This window comes from Schistocerca gregaria, chromosome 3, assembly GCF_023897955.1.
Source record: "Schistocerca gregaria isolate iqSchGreg1 chromosome 3, iqSchGreg1.2, whole genome shotgun sequence".
NCBI classification, from domain to species: domain Eukaryota; kingdom Metazoa; phylum Arthropoda; class Insecta; order Orthoptera; family Acrididae; genus Schistocerca; species Schistocerca gregaria.
In genome coordinates this window covers 611,744,825-611,758,363 of record NC_064922.1, presented here as the reverse complement: position 1 = coordinate 611,758,363, position 13,539 = coordinate 611,744,825, and the positions used below count along the sequence as shown (strand labels likewise).

Sequence of the window (13,539 nt, the reverse complement as noted above, 5' to 3'; positions counted from 1 at the left end):
TATCAATGGTTACAAGGGTGGTTTCCAGGGGTAACAGACTGGGTAAGGATTCCAGGCGTTCGAGTAAGTGGTTGGTGTCTTTGATGAAGGATGGGAGACTGCATGTAATGGGTTGAAGATGTTGATCTACGTAGACAGAGATACATTCAGTGGGGGCTTGGTAACCAGCTACAATGCGGGGGCCGGGATGTTTGGGTTTGTGAATTTTAGGAAGTAGGTAGAAGGTAGGAGTGCGAGGTGTCGGTGGGGTCAGGAGTTTGATGGAGTCAGGTGAAAGGTTTTGTAGGGGGCCTAAGGTTCTGAGGATTCCTTGAAGCTCCGCCTGGACATCAGGAATGGGATTACCTTGGCAAACTTTGTATGTAGAGTTGTCTGAAAGCTGACGCAGTCCCTCAGCCACATACTCCTGACGATCAAGTACCACGGTCGTGGAACCCTTGTCAGCCGGAAGAATGATGATGGATCGGTCAGCTTTCAGATCACGGATAGCCTGGGCTTCGGCTGCGGTGATGTTGGGAGTAGGATTAAGGTTTTTCAAGAAAGATTGAAAGGAAAGGCTGGAAGTGAGAAATTCCTGGAAGGTTTGGAGAGGGTGGTTTTGAGGAAGAGGAGGTGGGTCCCGCTTTGATGGAGGACGGAACTGTTCCAGGCAGGGTTCAATTTGGATAGTGTCTTGGGGAGTTGGATCATTAGGAGTGGGATCAGGATTATTTTTCTTCGTGGCAAAGTGATATTTCCAGCAGAGACTACAAGTGTAGGACAGAAAATCTTTGACATGGGCAGTTTGGTTGAACCTGGGAATGGGGCTGAAGATGAGACTTTTGGATAGGACAGAGGTTTCAGATTGGGGGAGAGGTTTGGAGGAAAGGTTAACTACTGAATTGGGGTGTTGTGGTTCCAGATTGTGTTGAACCTGGGAGTGGGGTTGAAGTGAGGCCTTTGGATAGGACAGAGGTTCAACCAAACTGCCCTTGTCAAAGATTTACCGTCTTTCAACAACTTCTTTGCCTCTGTACTTCCGCCTCGACTGACATCTCTGCCCGAACTCTTTGCCTTTACAAATGTCTGCTTGTGTCTGTGTATGTGCGGATGGATATGAGTGTGTGTGTGTGTGTGTGTGTGTGTGTGAGTGTACACCTGTCCTTTTTTCCCCCTAAGGTAAGTCTTTCCGCTCCCGGGATTGGAATGACTCCTTACCCTCTCCCTTAAAACCCACATCCTTTCGTCTTTCCCTCTCCTTCCTGAAGAAGCAACCATCGGTTGCGAAAGCTAGTAATTTGTGTGTGTGTTTGTGTGTTTTGTTCATGTGCCTGTCTGCCGGCACTTTCCCGCTTGGTAAGTCTTGGAATATATATATATATATATATAACATTCCACGGGGAAAAATATATCTAAAAACAAAGATGATGTGACTTACCAAACAGAAGTGCTGGCAGGTCGATAGACACACAAACAAATAAACATACACACAAAATTCAAGCTTTCGCAACCAACGGTTGCTTCTTAAGGAAAGAGGGAAGGAGAGGGAAAGATGAAAGGATGTGGGTTTTAAGGGAGAGGGTAAGGAGTCATTCCAATCCCGGGAGCGGAAAGACTTACCTGAAGGGGAAAAAAGGGCAGGTATACACTCGCGCACACACACACATATCCATCTGCCGCACGTACACAGACACAATCAGACATTTGTCTGAAACTAAGAAAAGTTGTTTGTTCATGGAGCATTTACATGAAAATGATCATTTGAATCTGTGTCTAAGCTGGAATTTGTCCATTACTGAAGAAGATCGAAGAAAAGTTAATGCTGAATGGAGTATTTCCTTTTTATACCACAAGTCAGATGAAATCAGGAAAAGAACATAAAATGTGTTGTTCTTCATCATTACAGTGCTGTCTGTCAGGCAATTGATTATTTGAAGGACAAAATCGTGAAATTAATATTTCATTGCCCATATTTATCTGAATTATTGCTTAATGACTTCTTTTCATTCCATTATGTTATTAAAAATGTATGAATGGAGATTTTTGTCATCTGAAGGACATGTTGAATCTTTCCGAAACCAGATTTTTGAGATGCAAAAATAGATGGGAAAAATGTTTCCAGAGTTAGTTTTAATGCATGCAAAACTGTATAAATTCCAAAGGTGAATGTTTTGGCAAGCAATAAAAATTTTTCATCAAAAAGATTTCTTTCTTTGTTTTTGTAAAATCTTCAAAGGTGGCCCTAATATTAAGGTCTTTAAGTGCTCTCCCAGTGCTATAACACATGGCAATGGAAAATCCTGGTGAAATGTAAACAATTTAGGGGCAAAGCAGTAGAGCTGTTGCATTATTGACAGACACATAAGCAGGACAGAAAACTTGCTGGCATTTTGACCTCCCCCCCCCGCCCTGCTGGATTGCATGTGTGTGTGTGTGTGCACACATGCACCCACCTGTACATGTATATTGTGCTGGCTGAATATGCAATGTTGCAATTGCAGCTTGCCTGCATTGAGGAGTTGTGTTGGGTGGAATGAGAGAGGGGATAAAATTTGTGACTGTACTAATTAGGGGCCCAAATGCAACTTCACCTGATGAAACAAAGAATATGGACAAGCGTGATTTGATGCACAAAGAATCATGAAGACGGCTTACAAAATATTATGCAGTGTTGAACAAAGAGCTGTGTCGTACACCTAACAGAGTTTTTTATTGGTGACATACTAAATAAAACCTCTAGTGTTCAGTTTGTGAACGGTGTGTGTGGAAGTGTGGACTTTCTGCGAGAAGGAGAGCTAGAACTCGAAAGCTAGTTAATACTGTGTTGTATTATGTGTATCTGGTTCCCACACGTCAATCTGCTGAGTACTTCTTCTTCTTCTTCTTCTTCTTCTTCTTCTTCTTATGCCAGTCATTCACAGAGCCTCTTCCAATCTTCTCATTTCGTGCAAAGACCGTTGTTCACATTTCCTCCCATTGTAATCATCTTTGGTTCAAACCTTCCCTCACCTGATCTCTCCGTCTTGTTCTTGGTCTTCTTCCAGTTTCTGTCCATTTGAGAGCTCTTCGTGGAAGAGTGATCGCCTTTCCTTTATTTAATGAGCAAACTACTCATTTCATTATGCTACAACATTTAAATAAACTTTTTATGAGACCTGCTTTTACTTTGGACTATGGTCTAGATGATGAAATTAATTCTCATTCCTGTAATTTCAAGAATAATTCAGTGTAAGTACACATCCTAATGTGTGCCCGTGACTACTGACAGAAATGAAGTCTCAGGGTCATCTACACTCCATCACTTAGTGTGAAAAACCCACTGTTGAGTCAATGCTATTGCGTAATGAAGCTTGTATGCATAAAACTGCATACTGCTGCAACAGCAATTACCTTCAATGTATCTAGTTTTCAGAGGATTAACCAGTTGAAAGGACTACAGAAAGGTGTTTGGCGTGGGTTGTACTTACAAGCATCTCTTACTATGTTACTGTGTGCACAAAATCCAGTCTTATTTCGTATATTACCATTCACTATATTGTTTTATGTGGTTATTTTCTGGAGTAATGCAGTGCAGCTGAAGTCATTAACAGATTTATTGCGCAAAAATGAGAAACAAGAATATTACGTTAAATGAATAACAGTGCATTCTGCAGAAATCTACCCACCTCAAATGCCACACTATAAGATACCGAGATAGGTGTTATGTTGATTGTTTCTGGAGCTACGTTTCAGTGTGTGTTCTGTCTTCTGGCGCAGATGTCCTCACCAAATTACGCTCAGACATAACTGGAAATTAGAAATTCATGTATATTCAAAAGGAGAGAAAACAAACATGTCTTATTAATCAAACTTCATATAAGTTATTTTAATATCTAGTAGCAAAATGAGTCTTCTCAATTTTGTCATTCTCTCTCTGTGTGTTTTCTTAGATATTTTGTGGTCATACCTGTGATTGTTATCATAGCAGTGAAGGAGAGTAGGAAGATTATGATGTTGTGTAGCAGAAGTAGTAGTAGTAGTAGTAGTAGTAGTAATTTTTGTATTGTTCTTTGGAAAAAACAGTATTTGAGTTTTATTGTTTTTTGCTAGGTGACTACACAAAGGAACCAGATGGTGTTGAAGGTAGAATAGCTGTAGTATGTGGATCACGTGCACACTTGGAGGAGGAGGCCATTGCTACCCGGTCCATGTTTCGCACATTACTGATGCATGGATTTCATTTTCTTGTCTGGCTGTTTGCTGTGAGAGGGATTCGTGATACACAATGTGGATTTAAACTGTTTACCCGTGAAACTGCCAGAGTGTGTTTTCACAACATGCATGTTGAGCGTTGGTGAGTGGTATTAAGCTCAACTAGATACTCAGTTTTTATCTTTTTGTGTTTCTGTAAGATCACTACAGTCTGCATAGTGATGAACAGTAACAAAGAATTTTGACCTAGATTTATTCCACCTGACTCCTGGATTGCCTCTTGTTATTTGCACTTTCCTGAAATAATTAAAGTAAACAAAATAAGTTCTAGCGAACCTTGTTAAGTTACCTTCATTTTACATTGCTTTGTGTTTTTAGGTAATCTGTAGGTACATTTACAGTAAACAGTGACTTAATATCATAACATATTCAAGTTAAATTTGAAGTAGATGATTATCAACTTTTACTGAGTAAAACTATTTATTGAGTGAAACTATTGTATAGTTGACATTTTTGTCCCAAGAGAATCAGTAGGTGTATTGATATTTAAAGCAGTTCTCATTTTTTCTTCAATCTCAGTTACATATTTTTAATTATATGATGTGGTTTGATCACTCTGGATCATCTTCAGATCTGAAACAAAATGAAACTAAGTATTTATCATTTAATATTGTACAATAAGTAGAAAAATGTACATGAATTTTGCGACAGCAATCTGGCTTGTCTGTTTAGAAACTCATCTCAGGGTACTGTGGTTTGCAGATGCGGTCAGTGTTTTAAATAGATATCTGGTGGTAGTAGGGGAGTAGGGAGGGCAAAACGGGAGGAAAAGAAAAATCAAGCAAGGGTGATTGAGAGAGGTGAGAGGAAGCAGGAGGGATAGTGGTAGGGATGTCAAGAGTTTAGCAAAAACAGTCTTGCTAAAATTATAAAAAAGTATAATTATGTAAAAATACTCATTAAAATGTTAATAGTGTAGAATAATGAGTGCATAAACCATAAGCAGTATAAAATTATAAAATAGAGCAAGGGGGAATGAGAGTGGTAAAAGAAGGCAGGGAGTAGGGGATGGGGGATGAGAGCTAGTGGTAGGGATGTTACAGGTTTAACAGTAGAGGGTCTTACACTAAAATTACAGAAATGCAATATGTATAAATTTTCATTAAAATATTAAAAGCATAGACCAAGGGCTGCATAAAAATTGTAAAATATATAAAACAGTGCCTAAATTATAAAAGTGGAAATAAAGTAACTAAAACTTAAGTAACATCTTAAAATGTTTAATTTGAAACATTGAAAGTGTAAAACCTTAAAGTCTTGCTCTGAAAGTATAAAAAGTATAACTTTATAAAAATTCTCATTAAAATGTTAAAATTGTAGAACAATGGATGCATAAACAGTGAAAGTCCTCCTTAAACATCCCAACAACCACCACCACCACCACCACCATAAATAGTAAAAGACATAAAGATCGTAAAATTATAGAAGTGAAATTATGTATGGTAGTGAGAACTGAATTAAGTGTCATTAAATGTTAAAATTAAAAAGAAAAGAGGTATAAAGTGATGAAAACTGTAAAACAATAAATTATAAAAGTGAAACTGTTCAGCAACTAAAGTTACAGAGAACAGAATGTAACAGTTATGGGTAATTGCGTTTGACTCTGTGTGGTAGCCTATGGCACAGAATTGTACAGTATTTTCAGAAACCAGTGTGCATGCAGATGTGCTGCTGCCAGGATGGTGTATCAATCAAAGTGATACTTGCTGTCTCTTATCAATGAGTGGGGTTGTTACTCATATGTGTCATGTGCTGAGATCGACACTTGAAAGAGGCCTTCAGAATTTCTAATAAAAGCACTATTAATAAAATCATTCTGCTGATTTAATGTGCTGCCAGACTCTTGCCGGTCATGTAAAAATCTCGTTTTCTTCCAACGTTTAGAAGAGGTGTCCCTTAGATTCATTCTGCAGTACTTTCAAATGCATATCAATAGTTCCAACAGCATTTTGATGTTAGAAGATGTTCATCAAATGCTGTTTTATTATTGTGAATTAAAGCGTGCTCTTGTAAACATATTTCATACTTCAAACATCGTGCCTGTTTGACCTATGTAAACTCTTGGACTTTAGTTTATCTATACCTGCTGCCATGAAGTATATGACTTTCTTGTCTTCCCTTTCATCTGTTAGTGTGCTGCCACTGATTTTACACGGTTGTTTTCTTTTAATTTTATATAGCAACTTAGTTATTGTTGGGACTGGATAACTGGTGCTCACTGAAACTTGCATTGTAATAGCGATTTCTTTATTCATCTCATGCGCGCTTAGTGGCAGTTTTAATAACCTATTAATTATGTTTACCCATGTCTCTCGTAACTGTAATGTTGAGATAGTTGATGGCTCCTTTATTTTCATGCTCAGCTGTAGCACTCGGGCTCTCCACTGTATCATTAGCACTGCTTTGCTTTAACTAACAAAATGGCACCATCTACTTAGCGGTAATAGCAGAGAACTTTCCTGGCTACTGCAGGGTTGCCAGTGAAAAATTGATGTTCCAAATGATTTTGGAAAATCCCAGCCATAATGCTGGCTAGAGAATTTCTCATGGCTAGCCCTTCTAATTGGTGGTCCTATCTTACTGTGGAACATGAAACAGTTGTAGGATAATATAAGTTCTAGAAGCTCCATTGATTCAGCTATTACTGCTGTACCCTTTTTGTAGTGTTTTATAATTTTGTTCTTAATGATTTGTAATGTCTCATGGACAGGCATAATTAGTGTATAAATTCACCACATCTAGGGTTGTAAAGATGGAATCAGCTGGTGTGACTATATCCTTAACTTGATCGACAAACTCAAACATATTTTTTTGAACAATACTGCTTGTAAAATGTGTGTAGTATTTAAATCATTTGTGCTAGTGTAGCATTTATCAGGTCATTAGAGCATTTATCAGGTCATTAGATGTAGCTTTACCTGTGAATGTGTGTCTGGCAACTGTGGGTTGATGACTAATATATATGTCTTATTTTCCCTCCTCGTACTATGGAGTAGAAAATCAGAGTCTTGAATTTTGCATATTAGTAGTGCAAAAAAATTTTTTTTTGGAAATGCATTCACTTCATTTATCCATTTTTCAGAGAAATTTGTCTGTTTTATCAACATAATCATCATTACCTAAAGTGACCACAGTGCTGTCCTTATCTGCCCTCGTGATGAATGCTTTATGCATCTTTAACTTCTTATTTAAGTTATCTATAGTCCTGCTATTATTATTATGGTTACTTTCTCACGGAAACTGTGTTTTTAAAGTGTGGATGACATTGACTGTCAAGTCGTCGTGTCTATGAATAGGAAGTCCTAATATTGGTCTGGAGCTATAATTTAAACCTTTTGATAGAAGATATATCTCTTCAACTATAAGAAGAATGTTTGTAAGCTCAACAAACTTTATTATGTCCTGAGAGGGAGGTAGAAGGACAACTTACAAGACAAGGGTTCGTATCTCAATCAACAAGAGAAATTAGCATTGGCTGCTTGTAGTACTCCAACAGCAGCTCACCTACAAGCTGAAAGTATTGCAAATGTGTGCAGCAAATGATGGGCACCACTTTAAACAGTTGTTGTTGTTGTGGTCTTCTGTCCAGAGACTAGTTTGATGATGCAGCTCTCCATACTACTCTGTCCTGTGCTAGCTTCTTCATCTCCCAGTACCTACTGTAACCTACATCCTCTGAATCTGCTTAGCATATTCATCTTTTGGTCTCTCTCTACGATTTTTACCCTCCACGCTGCCCTCTAGTATTAAATTGGTGATCCCTTGATGCCTCAGAACATGTCCTATCAACCGATCCCCTCTTCTAGTCAAGTTGTGCCACAAATTTCTCTTCTCCCCAATTCTATTCAGTACCTCCTCATTAGTTACGTGATCTACCCATCGAATCTTCGGCTCTCTTCTGTAGCACCACTTTTCGAAGGCTTCATTCCATACAGGGCTACACTCCATACAAATACTTTCAGAAAAGACTTCCTGACACTTAAATCTATACTCGATGTTAACAAAATTCTCTTCTTCAGAAACACTTTCCTCGCCATTGCCAGTCTTCATTTTATATTTTCTCTACTTCAACCATCATCAGTTATTTTGCTCTCCAAATAGCAAAACTCATCTACTATGTTAAGTGTCTCATTTCCTAATCTAATTCCTACAGCGTCATCTGATTCCATTCTACTACATTCCATTATCCTCATTTTGCTTTTGTTGATGTTCATCTTATATTCTCCTTTCAAGACACTGTCCTCTTCCAGGTCCTTTGCTGTCTCTGACAGAATTACAATGTCATAGGCAAACCTCAAAGTTTTTATTTCTACTCCATGGATTTTAATTCCTATTCCAAATTTCTCTTTTGTTTCCTTTACTGCTTGCTAAATATACAGATAGAACAACATTGGGGATAGGCTACAATCCTTTCTCACTCCCTTCCCAACCACTGCTTGCTTTCATGCCCCTCAACTCATAACTGCCACCTGGTTTCTGTACAAATTGTAAATAGCCTTTCACTCCCTGTATTTTACCCCTGCCAGCTTCGGAATTCGAAGGGGGGTATTACAGTCAACATTGTCAAAAGCTTTCTCTAAGTCTACAAATGCAAGAAACGTATGTTTGCCATTCCTTAATCCATCACCTGAGATAAGTCATAGGGTCAGTATTGCCTCACGTGTTCCAACATTTCTACGGAATCCAAACTGATCTTCCCTGAGATTGGCTTGTATCAGCCTTTCCATTCGTCTGTAAAGAATTCATGTTAGTATTTTGCAACCGTGACTTATTAAACTGATCGTTTGAAACAAATACTAACAAAGAGATAGAGGGGCTGGCCAGTACTTAGCTCAGTACAGTCAACAGATACACAAAACAGAACAGAAAATTTACGTTCCTAGCTTTTGGAACTTTGTTCCTTCGTCAGGGAGGAGAGAGGGGAAAGAAAGGGAAGAAGGGAAAGTGGATTCAGTTACTCACAACCCAGGTTATGAAGCAACAGGGAAAGGTAAACAGGGAGAGTAGCAAGGATGGAGGCATGGTTGTCAGAGGGAAGCCAAAGATATTCTACTGTAAGTACTGCGCCAGCTTCAAACTAAAGAGGATGCATACAGAAGTAAAGAGGTATATAGTATAAAGATAAACATAACTATGTAGGCTGAAAAGATGCATGAATGGCTAAAGAGGAAAGGGAAAGAGGAGAAGACTGAAGAGTAAATGGGAGTGAGGTTGGTTAACGTAGGTTCAATCCAGGTGGATGGCGGGATGAAAGGATGTGTTGAAGTGCAAGTTCCCATCTCCGCAGTTCCGAGGGACTGGTGTCGGGTGGGAGAAGCCAAATGGCACGTACGGTGTAGCATGTTCCTAGGTCCCAGGAATTATGCTGGAGGGCATGCTCTGCTACTGGGTATTGGACATCTCCTAGGCGGATAGTTCGTCTGTGACCGTTCATGCACTCAGCCTGTTTAGTTGTCGTCATACCGATGTAAAAGGCTGTGCAATGCAGGCATGTCAGCTGATAAATGACATGTTATTTCACATGTGGCCCTGCCTTGAATTGTGTATGTTTTACCAGTAGCAGGGCTGGAGTAGGTGGTTGTGGGGGGAAGCATGTGGCAGGTTTTGCAGCAGGGTCGGTTACAGGGGTAGGAACCGCTGGGTAGAGAAGGTGGTCTGGGAATATTTTAGGGGTTGACAAGGATGTTACGGAGGTTAGGGGGGCGATGAAAGGCAACTCTGGGTGGTGTGGAGAGAATATTGTCTTGGGGTGATCTCATTTCAGGGCTTGACTTGAGATAGTCATATCCCTGGCGGAGTAATTTGTAGATGTATTCGAGGCCAGGATAATATTGGGTGACAAGGAGGATGCTTCTGTGTGGTCTGGGGGCAGGAACATTGTTGTTGGACAGGGAGGAATGTATCTCCCGAGCAATACATCTCCTTAAATTCCCACCTTTTTGCAGTTTCTTCAGTTTTAATCTACAACTCATAACCAACAGATTGTGGTCAGAGTCCACATCTGCCCCTGGAAATGTCTTACAATTTAAAACCTGGTTCCTAAATCTCTGTCTTATCATTATATAATCTGATACCTTCTAGTATCTCCAGGATTCTTCAATGTATACAACCTTCTTTTATGATTCTTGAATCAAGTGTTAACTATGATTAAGTTATGCTCTGTGCAAAATTCTACCTGACTGCTTCCTCTTTCATTCTTTACCCCCATTCCATATTCACCCACTACTTTTCCTTCTTTTCCTTTTCCTACTATCGAATTCCAGTCCCCCATGACTGTTAAAGCACAAGTATCTGAATAATTTCTTTTATCTTCTTGTACATTTCTTCAATCTCTCTGTCATCTGCAGCACTAGTTGGCATATAAACTTGTATTGTTGTGGTAGGTGTGGGCTTCTTGTCTATCTTGGGTACAATAATGCGTTCACCGTGCTGTTTTTAGTACCTTACCCACATTCCTATTGTCACAGAAAAAGCTGAGTAGCACTGTGGTATAGTGGTTATGATACTAAACTGTTGCATGGTGGGTCATGAGTTCAAAATTCACCTGGACTGTACAATTTTAATTTCTATATTTTGTTCGACTATACTCTGGAAGTATCCACAAATGTAAAGAATCATTGTACTGGAATGTTCTGTAGCTGCATATATATTGTATGTGATCTGGTTGGAGGCAGTTCACTCCACACTCTTGTATATGCAAGTGCTGAATAAACCTTCGTTAAATGAAGTTAGTGTTCGTAATTCATCTAATTACACCGTCTTCTATGTGACATTATTCTGGTGGAGGTGTCGAGTATTTGAATTTGTGATAGGCCACTTTATCTATGACACAGTGGCTCCCATCAGGCCACGATAGAGCCACCATTTAAATGGCGAGAAATCCGAGTTTGAGCCATATTCAACAGATCGCAATCTATTGGAGTCAGAAGAAGAAGAGGACGTTACGATGACAGCAACTGTGTGCCACCACCACATGAGACATCCTTCTGTGTTCTCTGGTGACAATGGCCAAGATCCAAACAAGTGGCTGAAGGTATGTGAGCATTTGGCCAAATTTAGCAAATGGGATGACACTGTGTGTATGGCTAACATATTTTTCTATTTGGAGGGCACTGCCAAGCAGTGGTATGAGAACAATGAGGAGAAGTTCACATGCTGGGGAGTATTCCAGGCAGAACTGCATAAGTATTTCGGTGACACACAACGACAGAAGTGCAAGTCTGAAGATAAATTAAAGTGCAGGGTACAGCATCAAGGAGAAACTACAGCTTCATACTTTCAAGATGTCTCGGAGCTGTATAAAATAGTGGATCGTCGAATTAAGGAGGAAGATCAAGTTGCACATCTCATGAGGGGTGTTGCTGAGAACATGTATCAAGCCCTACTCCTGAAGGAGGTTTCAACAGAGATGACTTGATAAAATGGTGCCAGTATATCGAGACAATGCATCACAAAAAGAATTACATGCAAGAAGTTTGAACGGCTTCAAAATGTCGTATTGATGTCTGTGATGGAGGAAGCAACTGATTTCACAAGTGTTCTTCGTCAGATAGTGAGAGAGGAAGTTCAGAAGGCACTTGGATTGCACGGCGAGCAAAAAACTGAGACACTTCAAGAGGTCATAGGGGAGGTAGTGCAACAGACATTGAACCCAATCTCTTGTCCTTCATTTCCCTTTAAAATGGTGAAAAAGTCGAGACCCAGGAGGAGTTACATTCCTACAATGCCGCATGAGGAAACTGTTTGGGCACGAAGGAAGACTGACATCGGGAGGACCCAGGATAACCAACCAATATGTTTCCACTGTGGACAACCGGGACATGTGGTGTGCTATTGTTGAGAATGGCAGCAGATATATGATGAGGCCCATGCCAGAAGACAGCAGACCGATCTTAGCTGATGCCAACTCCGGTACTACGAAAATGAATAAGAAGATATGAGTGCAGGACGACGTAGGTCACCATCGCCGCAAGCTAGCCGCTGGAGAGGATGCTTCCCAACACACCGATCCAGGTCTCCTTCGCCATTTAGAATCTCCAGCCAATCACCTAGCCACCGCAACCTGGAAAACTACAGGATGCGACCTTCCTTGGAGGTGAAGCCGCCGAAGAGAAAAATCCTCTGCCATTGGCCACTACAAAAATGATAGGAAACTACCTCGATATCCTCATGGATGGCTTACCAGCCCAACCTCTTGTGGACTCTGGAGCATCATATTCAGTCATTTCGGAGTACCATCACCAGTTGCAGAAAACCATATTCGTCAACAACAAAACATCTCTGCTGAAGGTGGCTAATGGGAAATATGTAATACCTACAAGAGTATAGTCATGACGTGATAGGACTTTTTGAAAGCTTCTCAGGTAATTATAGATTGTGGTCACTCGAAGATTATGCTAGATGAAATGAGATACTGTTGACAGGAAGATGCACATTTGAGTGTGTGGAGACTATGTGTGCTGGATGAAGTGATCATTCCTGCAGTCTTTGCTAGAAAGTAACTGTCACGCGTCATGCCATGCATCAACCCATGGATCTTGTAGTGGAATGTAAGAGAAGCATACCCTTGAAGAGTAACGTCGTCATCCCAGCCTCTGTTGTCTCATTTAAGAACGGATTCAGTGAATTGTGTATAGTTAACTGTCGCTGAAAACTGCAAATCCTTCCAAGACGTATGTGTGTAGCAAATGCTGAGCTGTTAATTGAAGGAAAGCTGAGTGTCATAGAAACCTCTCATGCCAAGTCTTTGGGCAAAATTAGCGCTATCACTATGAGACAAGATCTTCTAGCTCGACTATCTCCAGATCTCACTAAGGAACAACAGAAGAAGATACTTGCCATTCTTCAAGAGTTCTCTGAATGCTTCAATCCACAGGTGAAAAGCAAATTAGACAAATCAACAGTGAAGCACCGAATTAGCACTGGAGACCATCAACCAATAAGCCAGAGAGCATACTGTGTGTAAGCAACTGAATGTTGAATAATTCGTGATGAGGTAGAGATAATGATGAAGAATGACATCATTCAGCCTTCGCAGAGCCCATGGTCATCACCAGTGGTCCTCGTCAGGAAGAAGGATAGCAGTTGGCGCTTTTGTGTTGACTACAGGAAGCTTAATAAGATAACTAAAAAAGGACATTTACCCTCTTCCACAAATTGACGATACACTAGATTATCTGAAGGGGGCTAAGTTTTTCTCAACTGTGGACATGTACCCAGAATACTGGCAAATTGAAGTAGATGAGGCTTATCATTAGAAAACTGCATTCATCACCCCTGAGGACCTGTATGAGTTTAAGATGATGCTGT

General features: G+C 40.0%; 1 protein-coding gene across 1 annotated transcript in view; it reads left to right on the top strand.

The window, feature by feature from the left end:
• LOC126356190 (dolichyl-phosphate beta-glucosyltransferase) overlaps window positions 1-13,539 on the top strand; it is a 120,035-nt gene that overhangs the window by 88,485 nt on the left and 18,011 nt on the right. The window contains exon 5 of the mRNA XM_050006972.1: window positions 4,069-4,312. Coding sequence (XP_049862929.1) covers window positions 4,069-4,312 — 244 coding nt within the window. The remainder of the gene's footprint in view (window positions 1-4,068; window positions 4,313-13,539) is intronic.